The 25992-nt window shown below is 39.6% G+C and overlaps 1 protein-coding gene across 1 annotated transcript in view; it reads left to right on the top strand.

Moving 5' to 3' along the window:
- Positions 1-25992, top strand: part of zgc:163022 (putative ferric-chelate reductase 1) — a 57559-nt gene that overhangs the window by 20247 nt on the left and 11320 nt on the right. The window contains exons 8-15 of the mRNA XM_048539569.2: positions 786-927; positions 4145-4258; positions 8424-8539; positions 9138-9224; positions 10539-10636; positions 18069-18127; positions 18648-18782; positions 18899-18924. Coding sequence (XP_048395526.1) covers positions 786-927; positions 4145-4258; positions 8424-8539; positions 9138-9224; positions 10539-10636; positions 18069-18127; positions 18648-18782; positions 18899-18924 — 777 coding nt within the window. The remainder of the gene's footprint in view (positions 1-785; positions 928-4144; positions 4259-8423; positions 8540-9137; positions 9225-10538; positions 10637-18068; positions 18128-18647; positions 18783-18898; positions 18925-25992) is intronic.

The following is a 25992-nucleotide window of genomic DNA, read 5'->3' as shown; positions in this document are numbered from 1 at the left end:
GGGTGAGAGGAAGAACCGGTTAGGGAGGCAGAGACAGGTTGGACTGGTTTTGGGATGCAGTGGGTGGGGGGGAAAAGCTTGTCACTCTTGTACCTTTGTTTCAATAATTGAAGTGTGTGGGCTTTGAGACCCAAACCATGCATTATACCTGCACTCTCGAATGCACTACTGACGTCTGGATTAACATGCAACATGCAGTACAGTTTCTAGTAGATACTTCATCAGGCCAAGTGCCTGATGTTGAGACATTTGACGCTCAGCAGTGATTTCTCTGAATGAGTGATTAGTATCCAGTGTGTGCTTGCCTTCCAAATAAGGCGCATGGGCTTTCAAAGTTTGACGGCTATTAGAATGTTATTTCACTGAAGAAAGTGTAGAAAATCATTGCAGATAAAGGTGTGAGAGGGCGCTGCCATCTTATGACATTGTCTCAGGTACTTTTAAAACTTATAAACTTGAAAAAGGCCGCTGCTACCAGGCCACCAGTGTGAAGGGTAAACTCCTGCCTCCAGGCTGTTGATATTGTTCCTGTTGCTGTGTGGCCTGTGACAATTGATTGACTTGAATAGACTTAATTGGCTACCACTGATCGAAGGCTACCACAGTGTCTACAATCACAAATTCCATCACCGGGAAAGTGACCTGGGGTGGCATGGTGTTAGCAAACCTGCCTACTCACTGGTGGCACAAATCCTCACAACCATTTGCCACCATATGTTGGTGAGAATTCTGCCCATAATGTTTGTTCATCATCATTAAGATGCCAATGGATTATTCATATACAGGGTGAAGTGGACACTATAGATGTTGCTAATGAAAATGGAATCATTCAGTGCACATTCAACACAAGAAACAACATATCAACCGTACAAAGAGCTGCCAATAATCAGTACTACTTATTCTTTGCGTATGGTCCTTCTGCCAGTGGTAAGTACTGCAGTGAGAATCCAAATAAACAATTCTGTTTCATGTCTTTTGATTTCAATGCAGCATCCAAAACATTGTGTAGAACACAAAGATTAGACAGCTAATTAATCTAAAACTCAGAACTCTTTTCTTTTACCTTGGGGCACTCCTCAGTGTCTTATCAGCAGCTTTGTTTATGTTAGTTGTGATCTTTTCCTCAACAGCAGAAAGAAACTATTAATCTTACAGTTTAACTTGACCCACTATGTGCATTTGTTTTGGTGTATGTACAGAAAACGCATGTTAGTAGCTTGGTGACTGGTATTCAGCTCACTAGAAATTATGGCAAGACTATAGGCATTTGCTGAAGCCAGTCCTCTCAAACTGACAGAAACCTCTGGAATTTACACACGCACAGTTAAACATGAGAATTCTGAAATCACTGTGATGGATTCTATGCTTTTCCATTGGGTGTACTATTAAAACCCTGCAAACTACGAATCAAACATACTTCTTTGAACTGATAAGAACTCGCCTTTCTTTACATTATGCTTGTTTGAATATCCTAGTTTTGAACAGCTTAATAAATTCATGAATACTGCTGAGAACTGTCTCCGTCCTACGGAATTTACATTTCATGTCTTTGCAGTGATACAAAATATCCACTTCTTACATTTTTAAAAGTTTTGTTTATGATATTTCAGCTTGAACATTCATTCCATAATATGTCCCAATCATTTATTTCACACTGTCAAATTTTAATTACAGAAGAAAAATTCAGAGCATTTTATTTCCCATCTTTTTATCTGTGAGAGAATGTTAATATGACAAGCTGTCATCACTTGCTAGGTGCTCTTTTCAATTTAACACTCGACTCAACCTACTGTAGTGAAAGGCAAAATCCATTCAACAGATAACAATCCCTGAGCAGACTTCTTTGATGTTAATGGCAAACACCTCACTTCACTCCTATGTACAATATTAATATGCATATTTCTAATGTGCTATTGGCTAATGACTGGTCTTTGCTTTTGTGAATTCGTTTGCTAAAGCTCCCTCCACCTGATAAGCAGGGAAGAGGACAGAATGATGATGAATTAATCTTCACCAAATAACTGTATAAACCAAATTGCATATCATTACAACTACAAATATTTTACTATTGGTGGCTGTGCAAATGCAAATATGATGTACCTCTGTTAATTCCACTGTCACCTTTTGAGTCCTATAGTAATGGCCTCGAGTGTCGCTCAGAAGCTTGGACACAAAACAAGATTGATGCCCTAGAGCAGCCCAGTCAGACTTGTTGGAGAAGATGTTAAACCTCATTGATTCTCAGATGCTGTTGTTTGTACTTAAGCCTGAGCATGATCACACCTTACTGAAGGATAATAGGAATACTGTGTAAGGGTGGGGCTGGGATGAAAGATCGTCAGGACATTAATGAATGATGGAGCAGCCTCGCAAGGCTGAACAGCCTACTTTGACTCTTTTATTTCTTTTGCGTTTATGTTCGATGAGATCCCCGGGACAATTTTGAAGAAGAACAAGGGAGTTCTTCAAGGTCCGTACTCAATCAACATTACTAAAACAGATTACCCACTTATTATCACATAAGAGTAGAATTAGGAGTAGAATTAGGCCTCAAGACCCCTTCAAGCCTGCTGCCCCATTTTAAAAGGTTAGGGCTGATATGATTTTGGCTTCAAATCCATTTTTCCTGTCCACTTCCAATACTCTTTGACTCCCATGCAGATTTTGTTTATTCATTGGATGTGGGTGCTGCTGGCTGGAATCACATGTAGGTGAGACCAGGCGAGGATGGCAGATTTCCTTCCAGATGCTTCCACCGCACCCCCCCCCCCCCCCCCCCCCCCCCCGCCACGACAATCGGCAATGGTTTCATGTCATAATTAGAATCTTAATTCCAGATTATTTTTGAATTCAAATTCCACCATCTGCCATGGCAGGATTTGAGCCCAGGTCCCCAGAACATTACCTGGGTCTCTTGCATCAATAGTCTAGCAATATTACCACTAGGCCATCGCCTACCCCTTACTACTCCAATTCCTGCATTACAATAATGACTACACTTTGCAACACCTTCAGATAGCCTGATGTTGTGAAATGTATAGTAATATGCAAATTTTCTCTTCCCCACTTCTTTTTTTCTTAGATTTCTCTTTCTCACTCCATTCGTTTTTTTTTCTCACTTTTCCTGTCTCCCTAACATACTACATAGTTAAAATTCGCACTTAACAATGACATGTAAACCAGTTAGGTGTGAAGGTACTCTTCAGATTTGGAAACAAAAATTTTGAACAGCCTTCAAAGGTAGAGGATGAGCAATAACAGGGCAGAGTTCTAGAGAGGAGATGCATGGACAATTAAGACCAAATGAGCAAGGTAGGATAAAAAGGTGGAAGTCATTTCTGGGTTCACGCATTACCACCTGAGATTTTTTTTAATAAGTTAAAGAGCACGAGTATAATGAGTGGTCAGAAACATAGTGGTGAACTTGAACTAAGCTTTACTGCTCAGATCCAGCTGGAATTTGTATAGAATGAGATGCCGGTGAAGACATAGCTGAATTAAATCGGGAGACAAAGGTAATGTTCTGCAGCTGGAGTGAATGATAAAACAAAAGCTAGGAATACTTCGGGGGGAAAGTAGTAATGGAGTGAATGTAGTTCAAAAATTCAAGCCAATTGAGAAACTGAGGAATGTACTGGCTAAGCAAGTAACTGGGGATGACTCAAGAAACTTTTGATATGAGTTGATTTGGAAGAATTCTGTTCTGACAATGTTCAGTTCGAGAAAGTTATGGTTTAGCTACAGCTTGATAATGGAAGAGCTACCTGACCATACCAAGGATGCTAGCATTAGAGAAGCAGATTTCAGTGTTATCAATTCCTAATAGAAAACATGAATGTAGTTGTGGAGGTCAAAGGTGGCAACTTTTATTACTTTTGAGATAATTGAAAGGACAGTACATTAAAGCCATTCCTAAGTACGGACTGGTTACATTGGAGCAGAAAGAAATGTGACCATTTTTACTTGGTTCCAAGAAGGTGGATTATTGAAGAAAGGGACTGGCAAAGTCGAATAACTGACGATCTGAAATGACAGGGAAATATCTTGCCATGGCTGCAATTACAAAGGTTGATTGTGGTAAACGATGTCCTGTTTCTGGGATCATGAGAGTTTTTGAAATGTCTATTCCTGACATATGTTTCAGGGCAAATAGAACTGCATTCAGAGATTCCATTCATCTCAACCGAGAAAGTGGATGTTACAGTTGTACAGTTAGTTGTCGGGAAAAACAACAGATCAATCCTCATCAAGACTCACGGTAAGGAGTGTGAAAGCACTTTAATAAGTGTGACTACTACATCCAAACAAATCCAGTTATCAATAGAGTCAAAAATTACCTTTTTTTTTAATTGCACATTATAGCTACTCACAGCATATATTGTGCTGTAGACCAGATCATTTTCAATGTGACTATACAGGTTACACTTGACACAGATCGAAATTGTAACTTTGTGCTTATTGAGCTATTGTGTGACAGTTTTCTGAAGAGCAAGTATGACGTTATGCATACTATAGGTTTGACATATGGATCTGAAAAGGGTTACCTCGCCTTGTTGAAGCACCCAGCAACAGTATTTCTCTTAGTGACAGGATGGTTTTTGTTTTGTTATTGAGGAACCAAGGTGAAGGCTCAAGACCCATTAGAGAGGGCTGCCACCCCAGTTGTAAAGATTGAAAGAGATTTGATAAATTGTGAAATGGAATCACAAGGTCCTAAGTTTGGTTTTTACACCTCGAACCTATATGTTGATGGAAAATGAGATTTGGAAAGATATTGCTATGTATCCTTTCCACAATCCACTGATACAATGTGACCTTTAGATTTGAGGGCAATGCCAAACGCATTTAACATTTTTTTTCCATTTATTCATTCATGGGTAGAGGGCATTCCTGGCTAGGCTAACATTTATTGCCATTCCAAGAGGACAGTTAAGAGTCAACCATATTACTGTGCGTCTGGAGTCACGCCAGGTGAAGATGGCAATCCCCCTCTCGGAAAGACATTAGTGAACTACGTGGGGTTTTCCAGCAATTGACAAGGGTATCATGGTCATCATTATGCTTAATTCTGGACTTTTTAAAAAAAATTGGATTCAAATCCCACCATCTGCTTTCATCTCCAGAACATTTCCTGGATGTCTGGGTTAACAGTCCAGCTATAATACCTGCTGCTTGGCCTGTTGTGTTCATCCAGCTTCACACTTTGTTATCTTGGATTCTCCAGCATCTGCCGTTCCCATTACCTCATCTATAATACCTCCCCACATTTAAAATATTTCCAGTTGAGTGCAGGATTTTATATGTTCTAGTGAGATTTGTGGTGTGGGGAACTAATCAGATTATAAAATGAAAATTAAAAATTAAATGACTTTATTTGTGATACCCAATTGGATTATAAAAATAAGGTTTTTAATAGGAGTGTATGTATGAACATCAGGACTCAACAGAATGCATTTTAATTGTATGACATGCCTTACCAGACATAAATCTATGTTGTTGTTATCAACTTGATGCTCAAATATGAAGGCCAGTTGTCATAGTTTGGAAGTGTTATCAGCATAATTGAGTCTTTAGTAAACTGATAGAGTCTGACTAATGTGGATAATGTGTTAGAACTTGTGTTACAAAATGAGAACATCTTGCTGAATCATACCTGTTTTGTGCATTCATTTATTTTTCATTTTATTTGTAAGACACTGTTTTTGATTATTTTATTTATCTATTATGTAAAATGTGGAGCACAAAAAATTCTCAAATGTAAACATGCAAAAGTGTGAAACATGGTAGCTCCAATTCATTAATTAGTTTATGCTAACTTTGTGGATGATACCCACCTACATGCGCAAGATCACAGAATTACCCCTTACCGATAATTGTCTCAATATCTCAGGGAATGAGAATCGAAGCAGAGGGCAGAGTTGAAAACAAAATTGAACTGTATCTCTGATTGTGCTTGGATTGTTGAACCAGTATGCATTATGCTGATCCCCTCTGTGTAAAAATGCCATTATATGCATACAACAACATTAAATTGTTGTTGTCAATTAGCCAAGCTTCACTGTAATGAATGGAACAAAAATGAAGTTGCTGAAAAAGCTCAGCAGGCCTGCCAGCCTCTGTGAAGGAGAAAACAGAGTTAACGTTTTGGGTCTGGTGACCCTTCCTCAGTCACCTGACCTGAAATGTTAACTCTGTTTTCTCCTTCACAGAGGCTGCCAGACCTGCTGAGCTTTTCCAGCAACTTTGTTTTTCTTCCTGATTTACAGCATCCGCAGCTCTTTTGGTTTTCACAGTAATGAATAATTGGTGATTTCATTTTGTTTTTATTTCAGAAAGAGAAATGGGAGTCAGAAGTCCTTATGCAATTTTAAAGCTTTTAATTTGTTTGCCCATCTAATTAGACAATGGGGAATAAGATGAAAGGGATATATGTGGAACCCCATTCCTTCCACTTGCTGTTGTCCATACAGAATATTTAACACTGACTGCAGTTTTACCTTGCATTGCATTCAACAGATTGTGTGTAGTTTTCCATGGTCTTTTTTTTTGTTTGTTTGCAAGCCTTCAGTGGACCTCGAGTGAGATTTTTGAATTGCATAAAACTCATTCATTTTTACAGGATCAGGCCTACAATTGTCACTGGTTTGATTCCATAACTAAAGTATTTTTACATGAAGGGATTCTTAACCTGATTCTCAATCCTTGACCAGGGGAATCGGTAATCTCCCTTTGCTGTGCTATTAATATCTTTAGAACTTGCTTTCTTGGATAAATTCCTATCAGCATAGCTCTGACTGTGTTGGATGCACAAGTCTTTTCACCATGTCCAGGTACAATTTCTACAGAAGGTCTTTATGTACATGAAATAACAAATTCTTTCATGGGACTTGGTCCACATGTAGCGGCCAGAGGCTGCTAGACCTGCTGAGCTTTTCCAGCTACATTGTTTTTGTTCCATTCATTACAGTGAAGCTTGGCTAATTGGCAACAACAATTTAATGTTGTATGCATATAATGGCATTTTTACACAGGGTATCAGCATAATGCATACTGGTTCAACAATCCAAGCACAATCAGAGATACTGTTCGATTTTGTTTTCAACTCTGCCCTCTGCTTCGATTCTCATTCCCTGAGATATTGAGACATTAACATTTTGTCGCCTGTTGTGAATTCCCATGAAACTAAGTGACAATTTAGAGTCAACCACATGGAAGCCAATCGGGGTAAAGATGGCAGATTTCCTTCCATATAGGGCATTGGTAAACCAGAAGGCTTTTTACAACAGTGATAGTTGCATTGGTCACCATCGTAGATACCAGCTTTATGTTCCAGGTTTATTAATTGCATTTAAATTCCACCAGCTGCAAGGATGTGATTTGCATCTATGACTCCAGAGCATTAGCTTGGTACTCTAGATTACTAGCATAGTGACATTATCACTGTGCTATTAATCATTCTAACATGTTTCAGAGAATAAGGATTAAAATGAATAGATAGTCAATCGTAGAGCCTTTGAGTCATACAGCATGGAAACAGACCTTACAGTCCAAACTGTCCATGCCAACCGTAATCCCAGACTAAACTAGCTCCACCTGCCTGCACTTGGCCGATTACCTCTCCAAACATTATTCATTTCCAAAAGGTTTTTAAATGTTGTAACTGTGCCCACGTTCATTACTTCCTCTGGAAGCATATTCCACACATGAACCACTCTGGAGGGGAAAAAAGTTGCCCCTCGTGTCCTTTTTAAATCTTTCTCCTCTCACCTTTAAAAGTGAGCAAGAATGAAAAAAATTAGGAGAGGTAACCAAAATGATGTGTTTGGAGAAGGCTGATCAGACAAACTGAAGGATTCAAAAGTGGCAACAACATGCCTAAAGGATTTTATTTTAACCGTCGATTTGTTGTGGGAGGGGGGGCATGTTGAAAAGGTGACAGTAAGAGGACAATGCAGAATGAATTCCACAGAAGATTGCACAGATAAATGTGTGGAAGACTGTGGAGTGACTGAAGTCTAACAAATGAACTTCAAGTTTAATGCACTGAATAAAGCAGAATCCGTATAGGTCTGTGCAGATGTGACTTGAAGACAAGTGAGACAGCTTACAGGCAACAAGCTTTTGGATAGTTTTGAAGTTTATTGATGATGGGAGGCTGGCACGGAAACTATTGATGATTTTTGATAGAATTTAATGTTTTATGCAGGGGTGAGTTTGGTGCCCTGATTGTCTGTCTGCATTGGGAAGTCGCATAGAGGACATTGAACAATTAAAGTCCTTAAATGGGCAAGTGATGCCTACTAAATTTATTTAACTCTAAGTTCCACCTATTAAGTCTGGAGAAACAACAGAAGATAATGTTACAGAGATCACGATAACAGTGCTATCAAAAATATATAAAGTTTTGCATTTCTATTTTACAGGTGCATTGATGTTAATAGCCTGGATGACAGTTGGAAGCATTGGCATGATAATTGCTAAATTCTTTAAGAGGCTTGGAGGCTCAATGAAGATTTTGGGCAAGAAAATTTGGTTTCAAGTTAGTTACAGAATTATTAACTATCATTCTTTTGCCTGATCAAGTTACCAGTTTATTCTTATTCCTTCGAATGCTAATTTAATCTTTTGATAGAACTTGAGCAAGTAACGAAGTAACTTTGTAGCTTAAAAAAAATCCTGAAAGAATTGCGGGTACTAGAAATCTGAATCAAAAACAGAAATTGCTGGAAAATCTCAGCAGGTGTAGCATCATCTGTAAAGAGAAATCATTTAATGTTTTGGGTTCAATAACCGTTCCTCAGAATCTTCTGTAGAAGAGTCACTGGACCTGAAATGTTAACTTTGATTTATCTCCACAGATGCTGTCAGACCTGAGATTTTCTAGCTTTGTATCTATGTTAATTTTTACTGTTATATTTGGTAAAATACTCCATTGCTAATATAATCTTGTCATTTGGGTTTAACAGTTTTGATATAATAGTTTTAGTTGTTTATTTTTCTGGCATTGGCTTGTACCCTAATCAAGGGTTTTTGGGAATAATTATTGAGAGGAAATGTTTGTTAATCGTTGCTCTTACATATTGTAATGTATATGTATTTTAATGAAAATATATTAAATGGTGCCTTTTCTTTTCTAGCTTCATTGGACTCTGATGATACTAACTGTTATTACAACAATCATTGGCTTTGTGTTGGCTTTTGTGCAGGTGAAAGGGTGGAGTTACGTAAGTTCTTCTCTTCATGTTTTAAAGCATGAATGGCTTTCAAGTCATTTTTAAAAATGTTAACATAGTTGCCCTTTCTCATAGGGCTTCAGTACCAAAAATAATTATAATGCAACAGCTATTCTCCCATTCAGTTATACTACTAGTCTATTATTTCATCATTCAAAATTTCTTGTGACATGCATAGTTCCCGTTTCACCACTGTTTATTATTCATTGCTACACTGCATTTGATAATGTTCTACATTACTCTTGTTTATGCTGTTTTTAATAAGAAAAGAGCAGTGTCTTAAAATTTACATTATTGTCGTGTCCTTGATCTTCAACCTTCCCAATGCTTGTGGCACTATACTTCTCCAAAGAGTGACTACTATGCAATTTTAATCCAGTTTTTGGGAAATGGTTTACTGAAAGCGATCTTCAGCATTGTGGATCTTGGCTGCTGGTTAGAAATTTGACAAGAGATTTGTGTTTCTTGCTCAATTAAAAGCCTATCAGGTCATTGGCCAGGCCCCTGACAGGCCTTCCTGAAACCAAGACTTCAGCAGCATATGTTTCACCTATTAAGAGCTGCTGGTCAATCTGGGACTCAGTGTCTAACTGAGGAGGCTGTAGCTGCTGTGGGGATATCAAGCTCTAGAGTCCCAGAATCGCAAAGTGACCTGGATATGTATTGTTCTGGGGATGCTTTCATGGGTGGGAGATAGCAGAGAGACAGTATGGGGTATGTTGTCAGTAGCAAAGTCCGAGGATGCACCCCTCCCCCTTTCCTGATTCTCTATCCTACAATCAAGGCACTGTGTGTATCTTTGATTGCATTCCCCCAGGAGGTGACAAGCTTGGATCCTACAGTTTTAGCTATTGTTCATGCTGCAAGGCAGTAGACCTACTTGTCTGCAGTTGGGTTGATATCAGAGATGGCAGGATGAGGTCCTTACATGGCCATTAATTGGTGATGGTCGATCTCACCATCCCAATGTGCTTCAAACCTCATATAACTTGATGATCCAAACACATCCATTTGTTTATACAAATGGGGATAAATTCCACTCACTACTTTTATAACAGTTCACTTCAAATAGTGTCAGTGGTGCTCGCTGAATTGTCTCTACCAGCTCCTAAAACCCCGATGTTCCTGTGTTGACTCCTACCTCAATTAGTAACAGAACAACATATAATTTGAGAACATTTTTTAGATAAAAATTTATCGCATCTCCTGTAATGGTGGAATATACCTTGATTCTTCACCTCAGTAAATATGGACCAACTTTTGCTGGTTTTTTTTTGTCCTTATAGTTCTATATTTCTCTTGCAGAGTGCAGGAGCTCATCCTGTGTTGGGGTGTATTGTAATGGGTCTAGCGCTGATTCAACCCAGTGTAGCCTTTTTCAGGCCTTCACCGGATCACAAGAGGTCAGTTTGAAAAAACCTCAGCATCTTGCATTGTAGTCTGATGTATTTTGAATTATGGGTTTGTTCTTGATATCAATTAACTATATAAATAAAGGCAGATAATTGGATTCTGATAACATGAGAAAGACTGTCTGAGCTGTAGCAATAGAGAAATACATTTCCTCAGTTTTGATAAATGCAGTTCTACCTTATGAAAGAGTCAGCTGTTTAGTAATGTTAGTAACCGTGTTATTGAGTCACAGTCATATGGCACAAAAACAGATCCTTTGGTCCAACTAGTCCATACTGATCATAATCCCAAACTAAACTAGCCCCACCTGCCGGCATTTGGCCCATATCTCTCCAAACATTTCTTATTCATGTACTTATCCAAACTTCTTTTAAACATTGTAACTGTATCCACATCCTCCACAGCCTCTGGAAGTTCATTCTGCATGAACCACTGTCATGGGGAGGGGGGGGTTTTGGTGTGGAGAGAGAAAGGCTGCTCCTTAGGTCTTTTTATTTTTAGCATCTTTCTCCTCTCTCTCACCTTGATTTCACAACTAGGAGGAAATTATCCATCCCAAGGAAAAGATATCTGCCTTTCACCTTATCTACATCTCTCATGATTTTATAAACCTCTATAAGGCCACTCTTGAACCTCCTACACTTCAGTGAAAAAAGCCCAAGCCTGTCAGGCCTGTTTTTATAAATCAAATCCTCCAGTCCTGGCTACATTCTGATTAATCTTTTCTGAACCGGCTGCAGCTTAATAATAATCTTCCTGTAACCGTGACCGGAATTGGACCCAGTACTCCACAAGAGCCCTCACCAGTGTCCTGTACAACTTCAACATGACAACCCAACCTCTGTACTCAAAGGTCTGAGAAATGAAGAGAAGTGTGCCAAATGCCGCCTTAACCCTGTCTGCATGTGATGCAAACATCAAAGATTTATGTATCTGAACCCCTTGATCTCTGCCTCTCTCTTCTACAACACTACCCACAATCTTACTTTTAATTTTTTTTTATTTTTAATTAAGACCTGTCCTTGTTTGTTTTACCAAATGCAATACCTCACATTTATCCAAATTAAACTCCATCTGCCACTCCGTAGCTCATTGACCCTATTGATCAAGATCTCTTTGAAATCTTAGGTAACCTCCTTCAATGTCCACTACACCATCAATTTTAGTGACATCCTGTAGCAGGAAATTAAGCTGTGGACAATTCTTTTTTCGTCTTACAAAAATTTCCCCAGAAATATAGCATTTTAAAGAAGTTGTATTGAACTTTCTGAGCAGTATTTCACTTGAAGCTTTCCTGGTTTAATTGCAGTTACTTTTGAGGCCTTTTGACTGTTGTCTACCGTACACCATAAGCTGATAGGTTCGTTGAGCAGACTACTAATGTATGTGGGCCTTCGCTTTTATTTTGAAGTTGTTGTTAGGGACCCTGGACAAATGACTTATCAATAGATTTTTTAATTCCTGTGAGGAAATGCACCAATTCTCTTGCTGCTTTATCTTTCTGAATTGAACTGTTTTGCAACATTCCATTCCACTTTAAGAAAATTAGAAAAGTCGAGGGCCGTAAAAGCCAGTTTAGTCTATCTGTAGTGTTCTAACAATTCCACCCTACCGACCAATTCTAAATAACTTTCTCTCTTGCCACTTTGAAGAAATAATTAATTTCCCCTTTTCAGGCAGCAATCAAGAGAAGCACCTTTTGGCTTTTGATTTTAAACTTAGCTTTTAGCTACTTATTACAGCTTCATTTTAAACTGTTCAGGATTTCCTGTGTTATGGACCAGGCCAAACCCCGCCCCCCAAATTGTATTAAGAAGCTAGTCTGGACACTAATGTTTTCTTATTTTAAGGTTAAGTGTAAGATTTTCTTTTCCAGATGCAATTCAATTGATTAAACTACTCTAATTTAAGCAAAATACACTTTTTTAAATATTATGGTTAAAATGCAGGCAGAATAAAAATTAAAGGATAAAATTGGTTCAACTATAACTCTTGAAATGCTTAACAAAATAATATGTATGTATTAACTACCCCAATGTAGTGACATTCTATAAACATAGCCTTGGCAAAGGCAAATTCAGTAAAATAGATCATCTCACATGCAATTCTGGCAGCAGGGAGGGAGCCCCAGCTTTTAGCTGTAAAAAAGGTAGGAATAAAAGCTTATACGTCCAGCTTCAAGAACCCAGCAACTGCTGCTGAAAGCTAAAACTAAAAACCCTGGTTCTGTGTAAGCTTGACCCAACCCATTCACACTGCTTCTACTGTCCCAACTTTATAAAACAAAATCCCCAAGGCCATGCAAGCTTTTAGCTTTGTTGACTTTAAGCATTCCACTTGGTACCTCTGTCTCAACCATTCTTCACTTAAAAAAAACTGGACTGATACAGCTCTTAAATCCCATAGCATTGTCACCCCTTATCTGAATCTCGTTATATGTGTATAACAGAACAGTACAGCACAGCACAGGCCCTTCGGTCCTCAATGTTGTGCCAACCTGTCATACCAATCTCAAGCCCATCTAACCTGCACTATTCCATGTACGTCCATATGCTTGTCCAATGACGACTTAAATGTACTTAAAGTTGGCGAACCTACTACCATTGCAGGCAAAGCATTCCATTCCCTTACAACTTTCTGAGTAAAGAAACTACCTCTGACATCTGTCCTATATCTTTCACCCCTCAATTTAAAGCTATGTCCCCTCGTGCTCGCCGTCACCATCCTAAGAAAAAGGCTCTCCCTATCCACCCTATCTAACCCTCTGATTATCTTTTTTTTCTTTTTAGAGACTTCTTTTCTTTTTAATTGTCTTCTCTCCGTATTGCTCAGCGCCCTCACTCCTAATTATTCAATGACTGTTCTCTGCTGTTTCTCCAATGTAGTACATTTACAGTAGAAACTCAGACACCCACCTAAATGCCATGTGATCACCTGTTTGCATTTTATTGACAATGAAAAAAATGTTTCTCCACATTTTGTGTAGTGCAATTTCTAATCCTTTTCTGATTCATTTTGTTCAAAATCTATCAATTGATTTACATCATTTTATAGAATGTGAGTGTGTTATTCAGCAATTTATATGCTACCTAGTTTTTTACATGAGGTATGGATTCAAATCCAGTCACAAATCTTTACAGTTTGTCTTTTCATGTCAAGCTTAATAATCTTGCATTAAAGTTAACTTAGAACTTTGAGAAGGTGACCAAACAGGTAGATGAGAGTAAACCGGTTGATGTGGTGTATATGGATTTCAGCAAGGCGTTCGATAACGTTCCCCTATAGGCTATTGTACAAAATGCGGAGGAATGGAATTATGGGAGATAAAGCAGTTTGGATCGGAAATTGGCTTGCTGAAAGAAGACAGAGGGTGGTAGTTGATGGGAAATGTTCATCCTGGAGAGCAGTTACTAGTGGTATACCGCATGGGTCGGTGTTGGGTCCACTGCTGTTCGTCATTTTTGTAAATGACCTGGATGAGGGCATAGAAGGATGGGTTAGTAAATTTGCAGACGACACTAAGGTTGGTGGAGTTGTGGATAGTGATGAAGGATGCTGTAGGTTGCAGAGAGACATAGATAAGCTGCAGAGCTGGGCTGAGAGGTGGCAAATGGAGTTTAATGCAGACAAGTGTGAGGTGATGCACTTTGGTAGGAGTAACCGGAAGGCAAAGTACTGGGCTAATGGTAAGATTCTTGGTAGTGTAGATGAGCAGAGAGATCTCAGTGTCCATGTACACAGATCCTTGAAAGTTGCCACCCAGGTTGACAGGGCTGTTAAGAAGACATACAGTGTTTTAGCTTTTATTAATAGAGGGATCGAGTTCCGGAACCAAGAGGTTATGGTGAAGCTGTACAAAACTCTGGTGCGGCCGCACTTGGAGTATTACGTACAGCTCTGGTCACCACATTATGAAAAGGATGTGGAAGCTTTGGAAAGGGTGCAGAGGAGATTTACTAGGATGTTGCCTGGTACAGAGGGAAGGTCTTACGAGGAAAGGCTGAGGGACTTGAGGCTGTTTTCATTAGAGAGAAGAAGGTTGAGAGGTGACTTAATTGAGACATATAAAATAATCAGAGGGTTAGATAGGGTGGATAGGGAGAGCCTTTTTCCTAGGATGGTGACGGCGAGCATGAGGGGGCATAGCTTTAAATTGAGGGGTGAAAGATAGGATAGATGTCAGAGGTAGTTTCTTTACTCAGAGAGTAGTAAGGGAATGGAATGCTTTGCCTGCAACGGTAGTAGGTTCGCCAACTTTAGGTACATTTAAGTCGTCATTGGATAAGCATATAGGTTAGATGGGCTTGAGATCGGTATGACAGGTCAGCACAACATCGAGGGCCGAAGGGCCTGTACTGTGCTGTAATGTTCTATGTTCTAAAATATTTTAACAGGCTCCATTTCTGTACCATGTAGCCATCAGTTGCCATCTTAACATATTACTCGAGCTATTCATTACTCGTCTATGTTTTTACAAAGCCTTACAGGGTAAAAACAGAACAATTGATCTAGCATTTAAGCCTTCTCCTATGCCTCCTCACCTAGTCCCCTCAAGACATTTTTCTGCTCCTTTCTTGCTCAATACATTTTTCTAAATTCAATATGTATGGATCTACTGAATGCTACATGTAATCATTCTGTGACTAAAAAAAACCCCTGAGTTTGTGATTGCGTATATTTAATGTATGCATCTTCTGTACGCCTGCTCTATTAAACCACGTAAATTTGGAAGTCCTTATACACCCTCCATATTTTCTTCAACAGAGAAGATTAGTGTCACTGACTTTGAGGCAGATGCTCCGAGTTCAAGGCCCACTCCAGGCTTTGATGGCCAATGATCTTGTGTTTATGATGTGGCCACACAGGTTGAATATCAACCTGGTCAGCCATGTGATGGAAAGAATGTTGAAGTCTCTGCTGTCGTTATCCATTGCTTCAGACTAAAACATGTGCACGGTGCCATAGTAATTCAGTCTCCCTGAGTGAACTAAATACACATCCACCACCACACTCATTTGTTGCATGAACAGCCCTTCCCATTGATCATAATGTTGTATAAGGCTGAATGGCCTATTGCTCACCAGAAAATAGATTTCTGCCAGCACCCTCTTTAACAACGGTGAACATATAGGGCCCACTTCCTTTGATCTGGTGAAGAAAAACTAATTGAGAAGAGGCTCTTGTCTTAAATCAGGGGTATTTTAGCAACTGTGTACAAGTTACACTGATATGATAGCATTGTAGTTATGTAGTGCAGTGGGTATCTCATTTGCTTGACACCTGGAAGGTTCCCAAGTCAAGACTAAGTGATATTGCTGAACTCTGGCATCTGTATGAAGGAAGGATATGTTGCTCCATTCTGTAAGGGCTCTTGAAGTGTAGTGGTAGTGTCCATACCTCGGGCTGGGAAGGTAAGTCTAGATTTTCATGGGTGGTAAACTAATACTGTAATTTACTGTTCCTTTGACCCTGTAGCTCAGTGAAATTCTCCTGAGTAATTGAGCCACATGGACCAAGGACCATTTGTTCATTCCCCTTCTGTATTCAAGATACTGCAGTTAATTAGGATGGTGGGGGTAGGTAAAAAATTGTTTTGATCCTTGAATGTAATTTGGGGAGTATTCCGGAACTTTGTTTTTTGATTAAACTTGTTAAGTTGAGATTTCCACCCAAGCTGAGCGTTTGGATTCCTATTTGACAAATGAAGGGGACAGGGGTGAGTGGAAGATGTGTCCAAACTGGGGATTCCCTAGGCCTTTGACTGCATACCACTTAGTGACCATGATGCTGACATGCAGATTATTGGACAAGAACAAGTATTGCCAATTGCAAACTAAACTGAGATTCTGGTTTAAGATAACAAAGTGTGGAGCTGGATGAACACAGCAGGCCAAGCAGCATCTCAGGAGCACAAAAGCTGAGATTTCGGGCCTAGATCCTGAGATGCTGCTTGGCCTGCTGTGTTCATCCAGCTTCACACTTTATTATCTTGGATTGTCCAGCATCTGCAGTTCCCATTATCACTGAGATTCTGGTTTGTTGCCTGTTGACCCTGCCATCATTTCCCTTACAGTGAGCAATGAGTGACCAGTGAAAATGGCCTTGCCGGTTTGCAAGGTAACATTGTGATCAGTGAAACGTAACTTCAATTGCTTTTGTAACTGCTACTAAGCTTAAAATAAAAGATTCTCAAGTAGGAATCAAGCCTTAATTAGTTGTGTTCTTGAGATTCAAAGGTCAGAATAAAATATTTTTTTCTTTGCGTTCCCTTTGCTTTGATCTTTGAAAACAAAACTTGAATTGAAAAATAGTATTTGAACACAGCTATAAAAATGGATTTTAACGGTTATTAACAGTTCAAGTTGTATCCAAGAGAGTTACTGGCCAGTGACAAAGGAACAGTGAATGATCCTGTTTTGCCTTGCTGATGACCATTTGGAAAATAATATTAACTGTTTCTCTTCCATTGACCAGAATCACTACTCTCACGGTTATCAGACTTATGATATGGAAAGAGGCCATTCAAATGAAACTTGAAAGGGTTCAGAGAAAACTTACAAGGATGTTGCTAGGGTTGGAGCTATAGGGAGAGGCTGAATAGGCTGGGGCTATTTTCCCTGGAGTGTCAGAGGTTGCAGAAAGACCTTATAGTGATTTATAAAATTATGAGGGGCATGGATAGGGTGAATAGTCAATGCTTTCACCCAGAGTAGGGGAGTCCAAAACTAGAGAACATAGGTTTAACGTGAGAGGGGAAAGATTTAATGGGGACTTAAGGGGCAACTTTTTCATGCAGTGGTAGTGTGTGTATGGAATGAACTGCCAGTGGAGGTGGTGGAGGCTGGCACAATTACAACACTTGAAAAGCATCTGGATGGGTATACGAATAAGAAGAGTTTAGAGCGGTATAGACCAGATGCTGGAAAAATGTGCCGGGTTAGTTTAGCATATCTGGTTGGCATGGATGCATTGGACCAAAGGGTCTGTTTCTATGCTGTACACTTCTATAACTCTATATGACTCTAAAATCTCGCCTGCACCAGCTCGCCAAATAAGCATGCTGGATTAGTGCCATACACATGCCTATTCCATTCTACTTTTTTCTATCCAAGTAATTACCCCATTCTAGTGAGTACTTGGATAGCTATATGCTTGAGGCAAGTGATAGAGAAATGGGATAGATGCTCTGCCTTTGGGCAATTCCACTATCTGTATGAGAGAGCTAAAAATAGTTCTGTGTAAGAAGCTGAAGAAGTTATTTATGAGAATGAGAGACGTGGAAATCTCTTAAATAATGACTACAGAGTACTAACTTGTTTTGTTATGATTTCCTTTTTAATTATATTTTAAATAAACAATTTTATGAAGATATTTACCAAATAATGAAAGTATGATTAATCACATTTTTTGGTATTTTTGTAGACGACACATCTTTAACTTTTTTCACAAATTCATGGCTGTAACTATTAAGATTCTTGCAGGTATGTGATTGTATAGAAAGACATAAAATAATTTAAATATGTTTTTCCACATACTATATTATTCTGGTTTTCTTTACAAATTTGTTGATATTCATTCATAATACATAAATATTGAAGTTAAGGAATCTAAGTGTATAAATATTTATTTAAAATAAATGAGAAATGCCTTTATTACAAGAGGTTCTGAATGAGGAGGAAAAAAATATGATTTGCATACTCTTTATTCTGTTCTTCAGAATAAAACTTCGTTGATTGTGGGATTTCAGTGTAAGAAAGAAACAAAACTCTTTCAAATAGCTTCAATAAAATCAAAGGAAGATTCAGGAGAAGACTTGGATAGGTTTCTGTTTATTGTTTACAGTAGCCAATGGAGAGAACTAAAACTGCATTCTGACATTTGTTTTTAGAATGTAATTTTTTCTTTCTTTCACAATTTGCAAATGAAAATGCAACATGTTTTAGACTGAGAAAAACCCACTTCTTTTCAACATCTTCAGATTTATCACTCTCTCTCTTCTAGTGGCAAGTCTATTTCTTGGGATCAGATTGATCGAAGGAACAGAAAATACATGGATGCAGAAGGTCTTGGGAGGATTTCTTGGATGGGGAGGTCTGATCTTTGTCCTGTTGTTAAAATGCCGCTATTTTAAAGAAGGTAAGGAACAGTTCAGAGTTGATTTTTCTTATTGACAATTAAGAAATCTCATTGTCAAGTATACAGAGTACATGGTGGAAACTGACTGTGGCCTTTTCCTACTTTTTTAAATTCAGATTGGTACGTTGCCTGCCAGGAAAAGGTATTGTGCTTTTAACTCATTAATTATTTTCTACTTAAATGTTTTATGTTGTTAAGATGAAAAAACAAAGATCAGGTAGTGCAGGAAAGCAACCAGCAGAAGACTGTACTTCTATGATCAGTTTAAAAGTCATAGAATCATATGGTGTAGCAACAAGCTCTTCTATCCATCGTGCCGAACAACAAACACCAAACTACATTAATCCCATTTATCTGTTCTTGATCCATAGCCTACCATGCCCTGACATGTTAAGTGCTCATCCAGATGCTTCTTAAATGTTGTGAGAGTAGCTGCCTTCACCACCCTCTCAGGCAGCACACTGCATATTTCTACCACCCTTTGGGTGAAAACATATTTTACCTCAGATCTCCTCTTAAGCCACTTGCTTCTCACCTTTTAAACCTATGTCCTCTGGTTCCCGACATGTCGGCTGTGGGAAAAGATTCTCATGGTCTAGCCATCTATGCACTTAATAATTTTGTATACCTTAATCAGATCGCACCCCCACCCCAGTCTCCCCTGCCCCAGGGAATACAAACCCAGCCGAATCTCTCCTCTTAACTGAAACTTTCCATGCCAAGCACCCTTTTGTGAATCTCCTCTGCACCCTCTGTAGGCATTTTTAGAACACAACAGTAAGGCTACCTTGTAAAAATTACTTGATGGATTGTGGGCCCCATGGAAAGGCCAGCAATTGTTCTCCATCCCTTGAGAAAGTAACAGTGAACTCCCTTCTTTGTTGCAGTCCATCTGCCGTAGGTATATCTACAGTGCTGTTGGCAGGGAGTCATACGATTTGAACCCAGCAACAGTGAAGGACATAGTTTCAAACTGAGATGTTTTGTGGCTTGGAGGGGAATTTGCAAGTTACTGCAGCAGCTCTTGTACTTGTAAATGGGTAAAGCTTGTGGGTTTGGAAGGTGTTATTGAAGGAGCAGTGGTGAGTTGTTTTGATTCACCCTGCAAGTAGTATAAACCACTACCACTGTGTCTGTGATGGGAAGAGTAAATGTTTAAGTTGGTGGACACACTGCCAGTCAACCATGAAGACTTCAAACATTTTAACTTGCTCTGTCTCCATGGATGATGTCACACCTGCTGTGACCTCCAGCATTTGTTTTCAAGCAGGCTGTTTTGTCTCGAATGTCCAGTTTCTTGTATGATATTCGGTCGGCACAACATTGTGGGCTGAAGGGCCTGTTCTGTGCTGTACTGTTCTATGTTCTATGTTCTATATTGGCATGGGACTGAGCCAGACAAGTATTCAATCATGCTCCTGAGTGTGCCTGGGTAGATGGCAGATCGGCTTCAGAAAATGAGTTATTTGTTTCAGAATTCCCTACATCTAACCTGCTGTTCTATTTCAGATTTCCAATGATCATAATGTTTCACTTTGACATTGATGTAATGCTTTTCACCTCACCAAAATATCTGAAAAATATTTCGCAGCCCAATCACTAACAGTTCCAGACAAATGGGACAGGCTTTTTCATGACTCAGGTAAATACACTGAGAGCCAACATAGTCAGATTTGCTGACAAAAGAATGCTGGGCTGGTCTGAAAGTTGCTAGGTGAGTAAGTAAGATGACAGAGAGGGTATTATGTGGGATGATATTAAATCATTCACTCTGGCAGCAACAATACAAAAGCAGAGCACTTCTTTAAGGTTGAGAAACTGTTAAATGCTGATATCAGAGTGATGTAGCTGCACTTAGGTAAGGAACACAAAAATTAAACATGAAGGTAAGCAAACCATTCAGAAGGCAATGGCACATTATTCTTTCTTGCAAGAACACTGAAATACTAGATCAAGGAAGTCTTATTACAATTGAGTAGGATATTGGTGAGACTGCACCTGGAATATTTTGATCAGTTTTGGAATCCACATATAAGGATATTGTCAGCACTGCAAAGTTTCAATGGATTGGTTTCTGGGATGAGAATGTTGTCCTACTTTGCATGGATGAGTAAAGCTGGACTTCTCTGGCACTTAGAAGAACGAGATGTGATCTCATTAAAACATACAAGATTCTGATGGGGCTTGAAAGGATAGACGCTGAGGTTGTCTCTATGGCTGAGGAATCGAGAACATAGGCCTCAAACTCAGGAGATATGTTTGTAATTTCATTTAGGATCAAGATGAGGAGACACTTCTTTACTAACAGAGTTGCAAATCTTTAGAATGATCTACTCCAGGGTCTGAAAGTAATTCATACTTGAATATATTCAAGTCCAGGACAGACTCTTTGATCTCTGGGAATCAATGGAAATATGAAGAATTGGCATGAGATCAGTCAGGCTCAGGAGGCCATTAGGTCTATTCTTGCTCCTATCTCTTATTTTTTTACCTCTCATCTCTCACTGAAACATGAGCTGAAATGTATACAGTTAAAATAATACAATCAACAAATTTGTTTTAATATAGAACATAGAACATAGAACAGTACAGCACAGAACAGGCCCTTCAGCCCACGATGTTGTGCCGACCATTGATCCTCATGTATGCACCCTCAAATTTCTGTGACCATATGCATGTCCAGCAGTCTCTTAAATGACCCCAATGACCTTGCTTCCACAACTGCTGCTGGCAACGCATTCCATGCTCTCACAACTCTCTGTGTAAAGAACCCGCCTCTGACATCCCCTCTATACTTTCCTCCAACCAGCTTAAAACTATGACCCCTCGTGTTAGCCTTTTCTGCCCTTGGAAATAGTCTCTGGCTATCAACTCTATCTATGCCTCTCATTATCTTGTATACCTCAATTAGGTCCCCTCTCCTCCTCCTTTTCTCCAATGAAAAAAGTACGAGCTCAGTCAACCTCTCTTCATAAGATAAGCCCTCCAGTCCAGGCAGCATCCTGGTAAACCTCCTCTGAACCCTCTCCAAAGCATCCACATCTTTCCTATAATAGGGCGACCAGGACTGGACGCAGTATTCCAAGTGTGGTCTAACCAAAGTTTTATAGAGCTGCAACAAGATCTCACGACTCTTAAACTCAATCCCCCTGTTAATGAAAGCCAAAACACCATATGCTTTCTTAACAACCCTGTCCACTTGGGTGGCCATTTTAAGGGATCTATGTATCTGCACACCAAGATCCCTCTGTTCCTCCACACTGCCAAGAATCCTATCCTTAATCCTGTACTCAGCTTTCAAATTCGACCTTCCAAAATGCATCACCTTGCATTTATCCAGGTTGAACTCCATCTGCCACCTCTCAGCCCATCTCTTCATCCTGTCAATGTCCTGCTGCAGCCTACAACAGCCCTCTATACTGTCAACGACACCTCCAACCTTTGTGTCGTCTGCAAACTTGCTGACTCATCCTTCAATCCCCTCATCCAAGTCATTAATAAAAATTACAAACAGTAGAGGCCCAAGGACAGAGCCCTGTGGAACACCACTCACCACTGACTTCCAGGCAGAATATTTTCCTTCTACTACCACTCGCTGTCTTCTGTTGGCCAGCCAATTCTGTATCCAAGCAGCTAAGTTCCCCTGTATCCCATTCCTCCTGACCTTCTGAATGAGCTTACCATGGGGAACCTTATCAAATGCCTTACTGAAGTCCATATACACCACATCCACAGCTCGACCCTCATCAACTTTTCTAGTCACATCCTCAAAGAACTCGATAAGATTTGTGAGGCATGACCTGCCCCTCACAAAGCCGTGATGACTGCATTCGATCAAGACATGCGCTTCCAGATGGTCATAAATCCTATCCCTCAGAAACCTTTCTAACACCTTGCAGACGACAGACGTGAGACTTACTGGTCTGTAATTGCCGGGGATTTCCCTATTTCCTTTCTTGAAGAGAGGAATTACATTTGCCTCTCTCCAGTCCTCAGGTACAACTCCAGTGGAGAGCGAGGATGCAAAGATCCTCGCAAGTGGCAAAACAATTGCATTTCTCGCTTCCCAAAGCAGCTGAGGACAAATCTGGTCCAGGCCTGGCGACTTGTCAATCTTAATGTTTGACAAAATTTTCAGCACATCAGCTTCCTCTATCTCTATCCATTCCAGCATGCACACTTGCACTTCAAAGGTTTCGTTCACTACAAAGTTTGTTTCTTTCGTAAAGACAGAAGCAAAAAACTCAATTAGGGCTTCCCCTACCTCCTCAGACTCAACACACAAGTTCCCTATGCTATCCCTGATCGGCCCTACTCTTTCTTTGACCATTCTCTTATTCCTCACATAAGTGTAAAATGCCTTTGTGTTTTCCCTAATTCGTTCTGCCAAGCCTTTCTCGTGCCCCCACCTGGCTCTCCTCAGACCATTTTTGAGCTCCTTCCTTGCCTGCGTGTAATCCTCTCTAGCTGAACTTTACCCTAGCTTCCTCCACCTTATGTAAGCTACCTTCTTCCTTTTCACAAGAAGCTCCACCGCTCTCATCATCCAAGGTTCCTTTATCTTACCCCTTCTTGCCTGTCTCAGAGGGACATATTTACTCATCACTCGCAACAACTGTTCCTTAAACAGTCTCCACATGTCTATAGTTCCCTTACCATGGAACAACTGCTCCCAGTCCATGCTTCCTAACTCATGTCTAATCGCATCATAGTTTCCTCTTCCCCAATTAAATATCCTCCCATTTTGCCTAATCCTCTCCTTCTCCATAGCTATGTAGAATGTGAGGCAGTTATGGTCACTATCACCAAAATGCTCACCCACCACAAGATCTGATACCTGCCCCGGCTCGTTTCCGAGCACCAAGTCTAGAATAGCCTCTCCCCTCGTCGGCCTGTCAACGTACTGAGTTAGGAAGCCCTCCTGAATACACCTTACAAAAATATCCTGGAACAAAAGGCAAATTAGATCTAATTAGTCAAGGTTTTTTACTCCAACATCAATGTCGGAATGTTAATTGGAACCATTAGCAGATGAAGGTGGACTTTTTAACCTTCTCAATTCTTTTCTCTTCTTTTTTGCTTCTCTTCTCAAGAAGTTAACTTTTTTCCTCTGGAATCTAATCCCATGGGTACCGTCAATCTCAGCTTCAATTCATTGTTCTTTGTGTACCTTGTGTGTCTTCTAAACTAAGAGACATTAGGGAATACACAAATGTATTAGTTTACAAGTTTCCAAGATGTCACTGAAGGAAATATTGCTTGTAAAGTATTGTTACGGTCACTGGAATAATATGTTAATTTTTTTTTCTGATATTATAATCTAGATAGGCACGTAGGCTGTGAGGAAGAAGCAAAGATATGGCCATGTTAACTGAGTGGGCAACAAGCTGGCTGGTCAAACCTAATGTGGAAAGAGCTGAGCTTATTCACTTTGACAGAGCACAACACTTTTTTAAAGATGTGAAACATTTAAATGTTGATATTTGTACAGCCTTGAATGGGCTGGCATATCTATGTCCAGTAATTAGAAACCCAATAGCATGTTAACCTGTATCCTGTACAAGAGCAAAGAAGTCTTGTTGCTCTGCCCAGGGTTTTGGTGGTTCACACCTAGAATACTATACACAGCCCTGGACTCCATGACTAAGGAAGATTACAGGTGCATTGGAAGCAGTAGGAAGTCCGAATGATTGGTCCCTGAAATGTATTGTTACCTTGTGATGGTAGATTGAGTAAACTTTGATTTTCTCTAGCATACTGAAAAGGTGATTTAATTCACACATTCAAGACTCTGAAAGAACTTGACAAGATTGATACTGAGACATTGTTTCTGACTGAGAAATCTAGAATGTGGGGCCAAAGAGGCAGGAGAAATATATGATAATTTAGAATTGAAATGAGAAGAAATTTCTTCACACAGACAGTTGTGAACCTGGAGTTATTAATACCAAAGAGTTGTGGTCACACTTTCCTTGAGTACATTCAAGGCTGGTATACATTGTATTTTGATCTCTGGGAGATCAAATAGGGCAGGAGCATGAAACTGGAGTTTGGAAGGAGATCAACTATAATCTTACATGGAGAAGTCTCATGGGACCATAAGGTCTATTATGTTTCTTACAGTTTTATGATCAGCAATGATTGAAAGCAACATAATAGAGGAAATTGCTTGTTAGCTGCTCTGAACCATGGCTTAAATGTGTGCAATCAACTCCTATACTTTAATCTGAGAGAACAAAGGACAAATGAATCTAATAGTTCAAAGTTTCTTCTACCAACAGTCATGGTGGAAAGAATTTTGGGACCAGTAGCTGATGTTTTTTTTTGCTTTCCTTTCCTTTTCAATTATTTTCACTTCCACTGATTCCTTGTGTTAAACTGTTGGCTTCTTACTGGAGTATAAACCCCATGGGAGCCAATTATCCTCTGGTGTCTTGCTCAAATCATGGTTATTTTCGTATCTTGAGGCAAACCTAGGTTAAAAGTAAAAGTATAACGTGGCATATGATTGGAAAAATGTGAAGTTATTTACCCCAGATGTAGAAAAATGACCTGAACATTTGGCTACTGATGTTGAGGGAGTTTGCATATATATGTGCAAGGAACATAAGTTAGCATTCATGTGCAGCAAGCAACTAAAAGGAAATGGATGCACCTTCATTGAGTATAATCAAAGCTAGAATAGATAGATACAACAGTGCGGAGCTGGAAGAACACAGCAGGCCAGGTAACATCAAAGGAGCTGGAAAGTTGATCTTTCTGAAGAAGGGTCGTGAACCGAAATGTCACCTTCCTTCTCCGCTAATGCTGCCTGGCCTGCTGTGTTCCTCCAGCTCCACACTGTGTTATCTCTGACTCCAGCATCTACAGTTCTTGCTATCTCTTGATTAGGTAGAGTTTTGATTTGACTTTACAGCAAAATATGTTGTCTATTCTTGACCATTAATAAAACTACACTTTGAATACTGTGCTCCATTTTAGTCTCCATGTCTAAGGAACAGTAACCTTGCCTTGGTGATAGAATAACAAAGCTTCATTAGATTGGAACTTTGGATGAGATTTCATTTGGTGAGAGGCTGAGTAAATTGAGCTTGGATCTATGGAATTTAGACCAATGAGAAGTGAAACCTAGAAGGATATCCTTGAGATAGTATATACCGAAAGGTGGTTTCTCCTGATTCGGGCATCTAGAACATAGAGGCACAATGAC

Source organism: Stegostoma tigrinum, chromosome 8, assembly GCF_030684315.1.
Source record: "Stegostoma tigrinum isolate sSteTig4 chromosome 8, sSteTig4.hap1, whole genome shotgun sequence".
NCBI lineage: Eukaryota > Metazoa > Chordata > Chondrichthyes > Orectolobiformes > Stegostomatidae > Stegostoma > Stegostoma tigrinum.
This window is presented reverse-complemented; position numbering and strand designations above follow the sequence as displayed.